General features: G+C 47.1%; 1 protein-coding gene across 1 annotated transcript in view; it reads left to right on the forward strand.

Moving 5' to 3' along the window:
- SCGN (secretagogin, EF-hand calcium binding protein) overlaps positions 1-13509 on the forward strand; it is a 31207-nt gene that overhangs the window by 8072 nt on the left and 9626 nt on the right. Inside the window, exons 3-6 of the mRNA XM_075140682.1 lie at positions 5892-5984; positions 6266-6355; positions 7065-7121; positions 10205-10282. Coding sequence (XP_074996783.1) covers positions 5892-5984; positions 6266-6355; positions 7065-7121; positions 10205-10282 — 318 coding nt within the window. The remainder of the gene's footprint in view (positions 1-5891; positions 5985-6265; positions 6356-7064; positions 7122-10204; positions 10283-13509) is intronic.

Consider the following 13509-nt stretch of genomic DNA (forward strand, 5'->3'; position numbering starts at 1 on the left):
AGCCTTTGGCCTCCCCTCAGCAACCTCATCGCAGGGTGGCCGAGGCAGCGAGGGGGCCCCTGTGGCCCCCCAGCCCAGCGATACCCCGGTGCAGCCCCCCACTGCCCCGGCATCCCAGCTCGGCCCCCTCCCCAGCGCTGGGTGAGAAATGCCCTCTCACACCAGCTGGTTGCTGGATCCCTGCCCAGTGCTTGCAGAAACTGCCTCAACTGTCACTTCTTACCTGGCCATATTTATTTTGTCCCTTTTAGGGATAACTGAATCTTGTCTGTACAAATCACCAATACTCTTGAAAAAAAATCTGCTTATTATACTTACATGACTGTAATCGGTTGCTATATCTACAAGGCTTGTAAAAATTTTAATAGTCCCCATATTGTCTCTCTTTATTTCCCCACTGACTGGCTTTGCTCGCTATTTGTCTCTGTCCACCTCCTTTCTTCTGAGCAGAGCTTGGAGTCCCAGCTGGGGTGCCCCCTCCTAGGGCTGCCAGGACATTGCACCAGGGCAATGTTTGGCTAGTAAAATCCTACCTCTGCTCCATAAATCCTGGAATATTACATAGACAATACTTTTCTCCGAATACTTTTCTCCCTCTGTTTCTGGAGCATGCTCTTCTCTAGGCGTGAGGCTCCTGCTGAACCGCTCACAAGCTTCCCAGTGTTGCTGCCTCACTCTAGCAATGCCTCAGCCCTGATTTGGAGGCAAAACCATACACGAACAAAATCTAAACAAGCCAGAGAATTGAACTTGCTCCCTAAGCTTTCAGGGAGGGATTGTCAACTCCAGCCACCTGCCCCACTGTCCTGGCTCTGCCCTGCAGCCGGCCCAGGCTGCCCACCACAGGCTGTAGACCTCCAAAATCAGATTACAGAGTCAGCAAATACAGCATACAGACTCAGCAAACAGCAGGAGTCTGCAGTTCACAGCCTTGGTTGGACAAGGGGACCAAATCATGCAGATTACGTGCGAGGTTTTTTCCAACCTTTTAAATGTTTTTGGAATGGAAAGGCAATCAGAGCAAGCTACTGGTCTGCACCACCAGTAGGTCGATCTTGGAGACCAAGTCTCCCAACCTTGGTTTCTCCTTGGAAGTGGCATGGCTCATTTGATCTTTTTTTTTTTTTTTAATCTTCTGGGATTGGGGAATTTTTGGTGAACATAAAAGTCACCTTTGAAACCTAATGGTCATAAACCAAGATGTATCATTCTCAGTGTAAAAATTCGTAATATACAAATAATTTTGCCTTGAGCATGCATCTTGGGGAAAGCCAGTTTGTGCAGTATCTTTTACTTCACTTTTATTAAACTGGTTAACTGAGGAGGTCCCGAATGATCCTGGTTAACTAGGGAGGTCCCGGACGATCCTGGTTAACTGGGGAGGTCCCGGACGACTGGAGGCTCGCTAATGTGACTCCCATCTACAAGAAGGGCCGGAGGGAGGATCCGGGGAACTACAGACCGGTCAGCCTGACCTCGGTGCCGGGGAAGATCATGGAGCGGTTGGTTTTGAGGGTGCTCACGAGCCATGTCCGGGACAACCAGGGGATCAGGCCCAGCCAACACGGGTTCATGGAAGGCAGGTCCTGCTTAACCAACCTGATCTCCTTCTATGACCAGGTGACCCGTCTAGTGGATGAGGGAAAGGCAGTGGATGTGGTCTACTTGGACTTCAGTAAGGCCTTTGACACTGTCTCCCACAGCATTCTCCTAGAGAAGCTGGCGGCTCACGGCCTAGACAGGTGCACTCTTCGCTGGGTAAAAAACTGGCTGGACGGCCGAGCCCAGAGAGTTGTGGTCAACGGAGTTAAATCCAGTTGGCGGCCGGTCACGAGCGGTGTTCCCCAGGGCTCAGTACTGGGGCCGGTCCTGTTCAATATCTTTATCAATGATCTGGACGAGGGGATTGAGTGCTCCCTCAGTAAGTTTGCAGATGACACCAAGTTGGGTGGGAGTGTTGATCTGCTGGAGGGTAGGAAGGCTCTGCAGAGGGACCTGGACAGGCTGGATCGATGGGCCGAGGCCAACTGTATGAGGTTCAACAAGGCCAAGTGCCGGGTCCTGCACTTCGGCCACAACAACCCCAGGCAACGCTACAGGCTTGGGGAAGAGTGGCTGGAAAGCTGCCCAGAGGAAAAGGACCTGGGGGTGCTGATTGACAGCCGGCTGAACATGAGCCGGCAGTGTGCCCAGGTGGCCAAGAAGGCCAACGGCATCCTGGCCTGTACCAGAAATAGTGTGGCCAGCAGAAGCAGGGAGGTGATCGTGCCCCTGTACTCGGCACTGGTGAGGCCACACCTCGAATATTGTGTTCAGTTTTGGGCCCCTCACTACAAGAAGGACATGGAGGTGCTGGAGCGTGTCCAGAGGAGGGCAACGAAGCTGGTGAAGGGCCTGGAGCACAAGTCTTATGAGGAGCGGCTGAGGGAACTGGGGTTGTTTAGCCTGGAGAAGAGGAGGCTGAGGGGAGACCTCATCGCGCTCTACAACTACCTGGAAGGAGGTTGTAGCGAGGTGGGTGTTGGTCTCTTCTCCCAAGTAACTAGCGATAGGACAAGAAGAAATGGCCTCAAGTTGCGCCAAGGGAGGTTTAGATTGGACATTAGGAGAAATTTCTTTACTGAAAGAGTGGTCAAGCATTGGAACAGGCTGCCCAGGGAAGTGGTGGAGTCACCATCCCTGGAGGTATTTAAAAGACGTGTAGATGAGGCCCTTAGGGACATGGTGTAGTGGGCATGGTGTGTTGGGTTGACGGTTGGACACAATGATCTTAGAGGTCTTTTCCAACCTGTATGATTCTATGATTCTGTGATTCTATTCTTTGGGAGTAAAGATTGGGTTTTAGTAGATCCATTACCACTTGTGTTTCGTAAGTAAAATATTTATGAACAGAGAGAGATTGTCCAGTTTGAAAACTCCACTGTAGTGTAACCCCTTGGACTAAAAGCTGTTGGAGCTATGTAAATATTGTAAGTGTGTTGGGTATTTACTTGATGTATCCCATAGTTTAAATCAGTTAAAAATAAAAAAAAAAAAAAGAGGCAGTCTTATTTTGATGCAGATAACAATGTTCCTGCCACACAAAGCTCAAATGAGTGGTGGTTAATAGCTGACACAAAGTTGAGCAATAAGCTTTCTTAACAAATGACTAGTCTGAACCCCACAGCTCACTTTTCAAATATCAGCTATGATTATCGTTTCAGAAATAACTTATCCTACTGGGCACGGAGGAGGATAATTTCAGAGTACTTTGCAAGCCTATTGAAGTTGGCAACTGATAGGCTTGCCTAACGCTGGGGAGGTGTTGCAAAGCATCAAGGTGCCATCGGAAGGCAATTTAAATAGCACAAGGGCGATTTATAATGCCGAGGGGAAAGAAAACTATATGTGCGTGGTCAGTGGTGTGCTGTGCCCCCGATGCCCGCACGCAGCGGGGCCGGCAGTGAGCACACCCGGGGCAGTGGTGCAGGCGCCTGGCCACGCAGCCCACAGGGCTCGCCGGCCACCACCACGGGGATGGAGCATCCTGCAGCCATGCCCTGGGACCTACTCAGGGCCACCACCAAGCAGGCCCCGGGAAGATGTCCCTGCAAGATCACTGCTGGGACAGTGATCTTGCCTCTTAACTGGGAGTTGCCAGCCCTCGGCGCTGTGCCCCAAGGATGCCCCTGGGGGGATGCACCCCACCTGCCCTACGAAGAGCCACGTGGGTGCCCCTATCCTCCCATTACCACTCCCAGATCCTCAAATTTTCCATCATCTGGCACATCCTAGTGCTGCATTACTCTTGGTGAAGGAGTTTCACTTGTTCTAAGTAGAGGTCCCTCTTGGTTATTTTGACATGACATTTAAAATCCAAAGCCGATTAACTCTTTCTCCCCTGATTTCAACGTAGGATCCTCTGCACTGACAATGCTATTAAAGATTTCTGTATAAGTCCATAATGACTTTGTGCAGGTAAGTGCTCATGAGCTGCCAGTCTGCTCTGAAGTAAGGTGAAGGCAAATTAAATTATACCATAAATATACTATCTGCATATCCATCTACCTATAGATACCTTTTTTCTGTTACTACTAGTAGCAAATTAAGGCTGCAAACACCAGTCACATCTAAACATGTGGGGAAAGCTGATGACAAAGTGGGTGCAAAGATAGACTTTAACTTAACGAGCCTAAGCAGAAGATACTTCATTTTCTTTTTGATTACCTCATCTGTGACATCCTAGTGTGTCTCTACACCTCTGTCACTGACTGTGGCAGCTGTTGCTGAGCAAAGGCTGTGCAGCAGTTCCGCTTGAGAGCAGCTGGAAATTGCTATCGTCACCGGGCTACTACTGAATGTGGGTACGGCCACAGAAATTTTGGGGTGTGAGGCGTGTTCGGTTTCCAGTCGGTTTCAGGTGGTTTCAAATACCTATCCGAAGTGAGAACATGAGCTGCAGTTGCTGTGGGTGCAGCCCAGCCGTGTTACTCGGCTCAGAGGTGACAAAACTTACAGGAAGATCTCCTTCCACCCCACGCAACTTTTTGCAGAGCAGCACAATTGCTGCTCCAGTTCACGCTTCGCAGAATCAGGGCCTAAAGGAGCACATAAGGCAGTGAATAATCTGAGGCCTGGACGTGCTACATCCAGAGCATCATGCAGAGCGTGCACACCCGCTGTTCACTCCGCCAGGACAGGGCAACAGAGAGTGTCCTTTCCTCAGAGATTTATCTTTGCTTAGCTTCTGAGGCAGGCTGCATTGATGTATGCACGGAGTAACTTGGAGAAAGTCACTCGTGGTCTTGTGTCACAGTATTAAGAAAGGGATTGTACAAGCTCAGCGATAGTAGCTGAAAGGATGAGAAACTGGGTTAGAAGACCCAGGAAGACCCAGCTATAGTCCTAACCCTGCCTGGATGTAGAGATGATAAAACTTTTTTGAAGTGTTTTTCTTCAGGGGTAGGGAAGAACTTAATTTATTTTCTCGCACAAAATGCTACAAAAGTATGCCAAGGGCCAGTCTGGGTTATCCTCCTCCCTCCCTCCCCTCCCAGAGAGGACCGTCTCCCATGGGACTGGGAGAGGAGCTGGGACCTGCTCAGTGTGGGTGCCGAGGGTAACGTTGGACTTCATTATTGCTTGGGGGAGACTAATTAGGTGAGCTTCCCAGCCCCGCCACAAAGCTCATCTGACCGGAAGCCTGTCCCCAGAGTGGGGAAATTGTACTTTGTGTAGCCCAGTCAGACCAGATACCCTATTACATTCTAAGCAGGTTACTGCTTAGAAAAAGAAATCACGCCTGATGAACCCAAGCATTGTATTTCACCTGTCACAGCAATGCCTGTCAAAACATAAAACCTGACAAGTCCTGAAAACTCCTCACTATGCACAAATTGATTATGGAGTTGAGCAGATGCAAAGGGAACATGAATTGCTTGAAATCCCATGCTATTAATCCAGAAACACTGACAGGGCTTGGTGCCAGGTCTTGAACCAGTTGACAGGCAATAACAAGCAACAATCTAGCTCCACTGACACCTCTCAAGGCTGATGACCTAATGAATTACAGGGATGTAGTTCAAGTATAAGGACATCTTCCTGAAGAGAACAAGATGAAAATGAGCAGCGTGGAAACGGCTGCAAAACCAAATCCCAGTGATATAGTGGGAACAGCTGGCTAAAGAAGCAGGTGTCACTGAAATATTTTGGGGTTGCCAAACACTGGTCTTCCAACTGAAAGCTTAGTTGCTACAAAGCTATGCACAGCACTAATTTCCAAAAATTCACCTAAGGTGGTGTGTTTGTGGGCTTTTAGAAGCATTAGCCTCCAACTGTAAGGATGCAATGATCCTCATGGTTATCTGTGAGTGAGAAGAGACTTCATGCACGTGTTGTTTTCCCCATGGCAGAACACCATCACAGAAGAAAAAGTTCAGAGGATGAAGGAGCAATACATGTCTGCCTACGATGTCACAACAGATGGACGCTTGCAAATCCAAGAGGTATGTCTCCCCAACCCCAGCCCAGGATTTCTTTTACAGAAGGAGGGAGAATTAGGACCTCGAGCAGTCTTGGGAGATATGGGAGATAGAGCCGGGTGGGGAGGAGGTGAGTCATGGAGTACTACCTTAGCCAGATCTCTTGGTTTGGGGTTTATTTCCAAGGCAAAAACATGCCCAGCTTATATTTCCCATACTGGGTCAGCAGCCACCCAAGTTTTTTCGTATCTTTACTTTCATGGTTTGGGTTTGTTTCGGGGTTTTTTTATGCATTTTTTTTCCAGCTTGCAAATATGATTTTACCGGATGATGAGAACTTTCTGCTGCTTTTCCGACGGGAAACTCCCTTGGACAACAGCGTGGAATTCATGCGGGTCTGTACCTCCACATTGTCTCTTCCCCTTGCACACCAACAGCTTCTTCAATATGTTCACTTCCACCCTCCGTAGAACATAGCATGGGAAATATGTTGTTATTGTGGAAGCAAAACACGTTCTGACCTGTTCAGGTAGAGAAGGTCGTACCATTAGACCCTGACGCATTATCCTGGCAGGGTGTGAGGTGGAAATCTCCATCAACTGGGCCAACTGAGGAGCACAAACCCATAAGGTTTCCTTAACTGTGCCCAGTCTCCCTCCGCTCTCTGCCCCTAAGTATGCCAGCACAGAATTTCAATTTTTCCAAGACTGCTTGCAGTTAATTTTATTTCACACCCAAACTGGGGACTTCTGCAGTTCAATGGCTGGTTCTGTACGGCCTTGACTTTTACTCAGGGCAATAAGAGAAGCTGCATGTACAAATTAGGTGAGAAACGCAGAGCGGTTTCTTAGTCTTTTCTTCCTTTTATAGGCAGTGTGTCTGCGTTAAATATGTGATAGCAGCACATCACAAGTACAGCGTCCAAATGCGAGTAAAAGCTATTGTGTGGAAAGTTTACTTTATTTTGTCTACAAATAATTAAATATTGGATAATGCAACAGCTTGCTCATTATGGAAGTCCTGATTTGAATCTTTATGATCTATCACCCGAGCAGCCGATTAACTGCAATATTTATGAGGTCGTTTCAATCTATCTCCATTCAGATCTGGCGCAGTTACGATGCTGATAGCAGTGGATTTATTTCATCTGGCGAGCTCAAAGTAAGTTATTCTAACAAGTCTGTTTGGGCTTGGTCTACAGCTCACTGATGTCAACGGAAGCCTTTCCATCGGCTTTACCAATTTGCTGCCTTTTTGTGTGGTTGATGAATGGCATTTCTAGGTTGTTCACAGCGAGTTTAAGGACTGGGGACTCTCCAGCCTTCTGACACAGCTGCAGGGACCCTGCTGGCAGGGATAAAATCATAGAATCATAGAATCATCTAGGTTGGAAAAGACCTTTAAGATCATTGAGTCCAACCATTACCCTAACACTGCCAAGTCCACCACTAAACCATGTCCCTAAGCACCATGTCTACACGTCTTTTAAATACTTCCAAGGATGGTGACTCAACCATTTCCCTGGGCAGCCTGTTCCAATGCTTGACAACCCTTTCGGTGAAGAAATTTCTCCTAATGTCCAATCTAAACCTCCCCTGGCGCAACTTGCAGCCAGTTCCTCTCGTCCTATCGCTTGTTACTTGGGAGAAGAGACCAACACCCTCCTCACTACAACCTCCTTTCAGGTGGTTGTAGAGCGCGATGAGGTCTCCCCTCAGCCTCCTCTTCTCCAGGCTAAACAATCCCAGCTCCCTCAGCCGCTCCTCATAAGACTTGTGCTCTAGACCCCTCACCAGCTTCTTTGAACGCGCTCCAGCACCTCCGTGTCCTTCTTGTAGTGAGGGGCCCAAAACTGAACACAGTATTCGAGGTGCGGCCTCACCAGTGCCGAGTACAGGGGCACGATCACCTCCCTGGTCCTGCTGGCCACACTATTTCTGGTACAGGCCAGGATGCTGTTGGTCTTCTTGGCCACCTGAGCACACTGCCGGCTCATATTCAGCCAGCTGTCAACCAATACCCCCAAGTCCTTTTCCTCCGGGCAGCTTTCCAGCCAATCTTCCCCAAGCCTTATGGGGCTTCATTCTGCTCCCCGTCCCTGTCTTCCAGCTCAGTGGGCTGGGTACCTGGAGAACAACTGGTCTTACTATTAAAGACTGAGGCAAAGAAGGCATTAAGTACCTCAGCCTTTTCCTCAACCTTTTTCTCAGCCTTTGTCACTATGTTTCTCCCCACACCCAATAAAGGATGAAGATTCTCCTTAGCCCTCCTTTTGTTGCTAATGCATTTATAGAGACATTTTTTATTGTCTTTTATGGCAGTAGCCACATTAAGTTCTAGTTGGGCTTTGGCCCTTCTAATTTTCTCCCTCCATAACCTCACGACATCCTTGTAGTCCTCCTGAGTTGCCTGTCCCTTCTTCCAAAGGTCAGAAACTCTCTTTTTTTCCATGACTTCCAGCCAAAGCTCTCTGTTCAGCCAGGCCGGTCTTCTTCCCTGCCGGCTCATCTTTTGGCACATAGGGACAGCCAGCTCCTGGGCCTTTCAGATTTCCTTCTTGAAGAATGTCCAGCCTTCCTGGACTCCTTTGCCCTTCAGGACTGCCTCCCAAGGGACTCTGTCAACCAGGCTCCTAAACAGGCCAAAGTCTGCCCTCCAAAAGTCCAAGGTAGCAGTTCTGCTAATCCCCTTCCTTACTTCTTCAAGAATCAAAAACTCTGTCATTTCATGATCGCTATGCTCCAACCACCACATCACCCACAAGTCCTTCTCTGTTCACAAACAACAGGTCCAGCGGGGCACCTTCCCTAGATGGCTCCCTCACCAACTGTGTCAGGAAGTTATCTTCCAACCACTCCAGGAACCTCCTGGACTGTTTCCTCTCCATTGTATTGTATTTCCAGCAGATGTCTGGTAAGCTGAAGTCCCCCACGAGAACAAGGGCTAGCGACTGTGAGACTTCTCCCAGCTGCATATAGAATATTTCATCTGCCTCTTCATCCTGGTTGGGAGGTCTGTAACAGACTCCCGCCATGATATCTGCCTTGTTGGCCTTCCCCCTGATTCTGACCAATGAAATTCGACCCTTTCATCAGCATTGTCAAGCTGATAGAGGGCTACCCCACCACCTCTCCTTCCTTGCCTATCCCTTCTGAAGAGTTTATAGGTATCCATTGCAGCACTCCGTTGTGCGAGTCATCCCACCGTGTTTCCATGATTGCAATTATATCATCGTTTTGAGCTGCACAATGGCTTCCAGCTCCTCCTGTCTGCTGCCCATGCTGTGAGCATTGGTGTAGATGCACTTCAGTTGGGCTATTGATCCTGCCACCTTTTTGGGGGCAGAAGCCCTAATTCCTATGTGACTGTTCTGAGGCACTTCCATGGTTTCTAATACATCAATAACCCTTGTGACTTTGCTGCTGTGTGGATCTCCATCCCCTACCTCCACTGAGATGGCAGACCGAAGGACCTCGCTAGCACACCATCCCTCAAACATCGGCGTGCTGCCCCCAGGCTTATCTCTAGCGAGCCTGGTTTTATCCCTTTCCCCCTTCAAATCAGGGAGGATGCTCTGCTGTTGCCCCTGCTGTCCTGCTTCCCCCTTGCCTCGTTGCATGACCCCACTTGTCTCGGTGCCCCCCGAGCACCCAAGGAGCCCCCCAAGCATGCCTCAACTTGACTTTGCACATGTGCCTCTCCCAGCTAAACAGAGACATAGCCGTTGTGTTTTATTAATGGGATTTCTTCATAACCTCTTCCCAAGCCCTGCAGATTTTCTGAACACTGATTTCTTTTTAAAACTCAGGCTATTGAGGCAGAAGCCTGTTCAGAAACCGTTCCTGGGCCGCAGACCCTGCGCTGACCTCTCGGCGTGTGGCTCCAGCCTGAGCCCCACCAGAGACATGAGCGGGTGCTTAAGTGTTTTGCTGAATGGCAAATATTTTGATTTGAGATCAGTTAGCAAATATTGCAGGACTTATGTTACCTTTTGCTTATTTTGAGGGTTAATTATGACTTATTCCAGTATGCCTGCTCTGGAGAAATGTGGTTATTTTCTAATTTATTTGAAAAAATATGTTTCAACTGAGAATATGTGAATTTTATGTGAAATTGAAGACACTAGCACTAATCAGGAATGTGAAATTAGATTCGTGTAACCCTGCTGAATTTGGATCAAATTTCTCACTGTTATTTCTTGAATTTACTCTGAAGAGTAAACTTTGTGTCTTTCCTTACTACAGGATTTCCTACGAGATCTATTTTTGCAGCATAACAAGACGGTTGCTGAAGCAAAGCTGGAAGAATATACTGATACCATGGTAAGAAAAGATAGCGTTAATATTGTTTAGATTATAGTACTGCCTAAAAATCTCCTTCAGGGTCAATGTCTATAGGGCCATAAATGCCCTCTTAAAAGGTGTATCTTTTCCAAGAGATCCCTGTGGAAATTTAGCACATGCTGCTGCTGTTTCATTGCACTGCACTGGACATCACCTGTGAACAGCATTTCATATATTTTTGCTTTGAGTTGAACTGTTTATTATGAGAAAATAGCTTGACTTTACACCAAAGCAAACTGAGCCCTAAATCCATTTTAAAAAAGTAGTGGAGGTGCATCCTTCTTCAGGGTACGTTCAGCCTCAGCCAGATCTCCAGCTCCTTCCCTCGCTCCCTCCTAGCAAATCCTTTTGCTCCCAAGACACGCAGGTATCCAGCTCTTCTGCTCTGCAAAGCCCAGCAAGCCTTGCTGGCTCCCTGCTGCTTCCCTGAAAGGCTCGGAGGTTGAAAACTTCAATTCTTCCCCTGCCTTATCAGAATATAGCTTTTATCCTGCAAACAGCGACATTATATTTGGTGTAAGTTTAGCATCAGTCACCTGGATTTCAGAGCAACTTATTATATCTAACTATCTAAAAACAAGAAAAGAAAAAAAAAAACTCATTTCTGATGTCATTCTCAAGGGTATCATTTGAGTTCCACTAGCAGCTATCTACCATTGCAATTTTATAAATGGTTTTCAGATGGGACTGCCTTGATTCTTGGCACAAAATCTGTATTTGTACCTAAAGAACAGCTTGGTATGCAAGCAGACAAGGAGCTGCCCACATATTTTGCAATACCGCATTATGTATGCATGATGCATCTGTGCCTAGAAACATGACCCTTCAGAGCAAAGTGAAAAACTGTACCATTACAGAAGAGTGTAGATTTTTTTCATATTTATAGGACAGTGAAAGGAGAGGAATGCAAGCTACAGAAATCATTTTCCAACTGGCAGAGCTTGAAAACAATAAAACCCCATAAACTACAGCTAGAACAAAAACCTTCCTGGTAGTGCTTGCAGGTAGCAAATAGCTTTTATGCTGCTCCATTAAGGCTTCCATCCCCAGTGGCTAATCTCTGATGAGGTGCTGGGGAATAGGCGATCTGAAGCTTGTAGACATTGGGCGGCTCATTTCCTCCAAGTTCTTTCCCCTTCCAATAATTTGCCAAGAAAGATCTGCGATTTCTGCTGCCCCAACGCAGCTAGATATCAATGCAGCCTGGGGCTGACAGCCAGGAGGTCTGGTTTCTATTCCCATGGTTTTTTATAGATTGGCTTTGTACCTTTGGAAAGGCAGTTTAGTCTCTACGCTACAGGATAAGATTTGATCTGGGAAAAGGAATGCTTTGTATATCTGGGGAAATCTACAATCTGAAATGCAAATCTGGCTCATGAGGACAAAAGTTTGCAAAGCCACAATGCCAAAAGAATCAGGGATGTTAATTGTTATTAGAAAATGAGGATATGGCAGATGATTTTTTTTCCCTTGTGATTCTTTGCTATAAACTGAAGATCAAGGATGTTTACAAACACACCTGATCCCAAGAGCTAAGGCAGGGTGTGAAATTACAACACGTGTAATCTTACCCTGTGATATCCCGTAGTAAAATAGAGGATATGAATTCTGTACGTCACGGCAAAGTATCCACATGGACAGCATCTCCATAGTAGCCGCACGAAATGATTGCATGGGAACTTATCTGAAGTAGGAGGGCAAAATTACAAGGAGGGAAGAAAGATTCACTCTTACATTTGCAGTGCTGGATTAAAAAGGGAGAAGTGACTCGAGGAGTCAAGGCCCAGGGCAATGAGAGCTCTTTGCTTTCTCTCTCTGCTTTCCACGTGGAGTGGGGAGCTGCTGAAGCGCAGAGTCCTGATGGGACTCTGCCACCATCGCTGCTCTCTGGGAAAACAGAGGAACAGCGGCCCTTACATTTCATTCCTGAGGCTTTCCCAGACTTTCTGTTGTATTGTTAGCAACCAGCAACACCAATCCCTTTACTGCAGAGTGGAAATACTTATATTTCTCTCCCCTATTACTTTGCTCCCACACTTTTCTCCATTTAGAGCGCAAGGTCTTCAGGACAAGGACTTGTTTCTGCTGCACACAGCTACAGGGTCTCTCAGGGTGGTCCACCTATCCTATTCACTGCTTTCAAGTGCCACTGTGGTAACATTCAGTTGAAATAAGCTGTAAACCCATCTGTCTCCATATGACTTTACAGATCTCTGCCCTCTTTTCTGTACATCCACAGACGGCTGCACACATCTTAAGCAGCTACTGATATACTGAGTGGATCCTAGAGCCTTCTGGAGACAGGGATAAAGGGGAAAAGATAGAAACTATCATTTTAAAGAAGCTAGCCCAGGCATGAGAAAAAAAAAGAAAAAAAGCAATTTATGATTCTGTGCTGGGTATTTGCAGCTTTAGCTTGTGAGAGGTGTGAGCAGATATCATACCGACCAGGGCATGCTAAATACTTGCTTAAACAGTAGCACATGCAACACTGACATTCACTTTTTGCATTGCTTTATGTTAATAATGTCAGACTGAGTATAAAAATGTCCTTTAATTTGAGCCAGCGTACCATCTTTGCCCATCACAAGCTAAAATTCCAGAGAGGCAATAATGTAAGTGCAGTGACTAATAATTCAACAAGCATTGGTCGTGTACTACAGCATTTGAAAGTTAGTAGATGGAGGTGGCTCAGGATGAAATCTTAGCCCCAGAGAACATATAGAAATCCTCCCAGCTATAATGATGCCAGGGTTTTGCTGTGCTTATCTGCAAAGGTTCTCCTGGGGACTGAGCTACGTACCCCGAGCACACGAGCCTGCAGCTGACTAGCTGAGGGCTCCTCATCTTCTCAGTGTAAAGGGGAACAGGTTGACTTCTCCCTGAAGATGGTCCATGAGTATGCATTGTGGACTACCTTTATTGTACATTGGAGGGACTTCTGATGCTTTTGTGGCTGCTGTCTGTCCCCTGTGCGAGGACAATTCTAGAGGCTCAGCGTAGTCACTTCTTTGGCCGTGAAAGCCTGTCTGTCTGTCTGTCTGTGCTCAGTGCCAATGCCAGTGTACTTATGTAGGGAAACAAAAGTCAAAGCACAGAAAATCCAGGTGATTTAGCCCCTTAACACCTTACTGGCCAAGCCAGCTTATCTGTGTTAATGAAGTCTCTTATGAACACCAAAAAAATGGTGTAATAATGGAAAGACA

The sequence above is a fragment of the Calonectris borealis genome, chromosome 2, assembly GCF_964195595.1.
Source record: "Calonectris borealis chromosome 2, bCalBor7.hap1.2, whole genome shotgun sequence".
NCBI classification, from domain to species: Eukaryota; Metazoa; Chordata; class Aves; order Procellariiformes; family Procellariidae; genus Calonectris; species Calonectris borealis.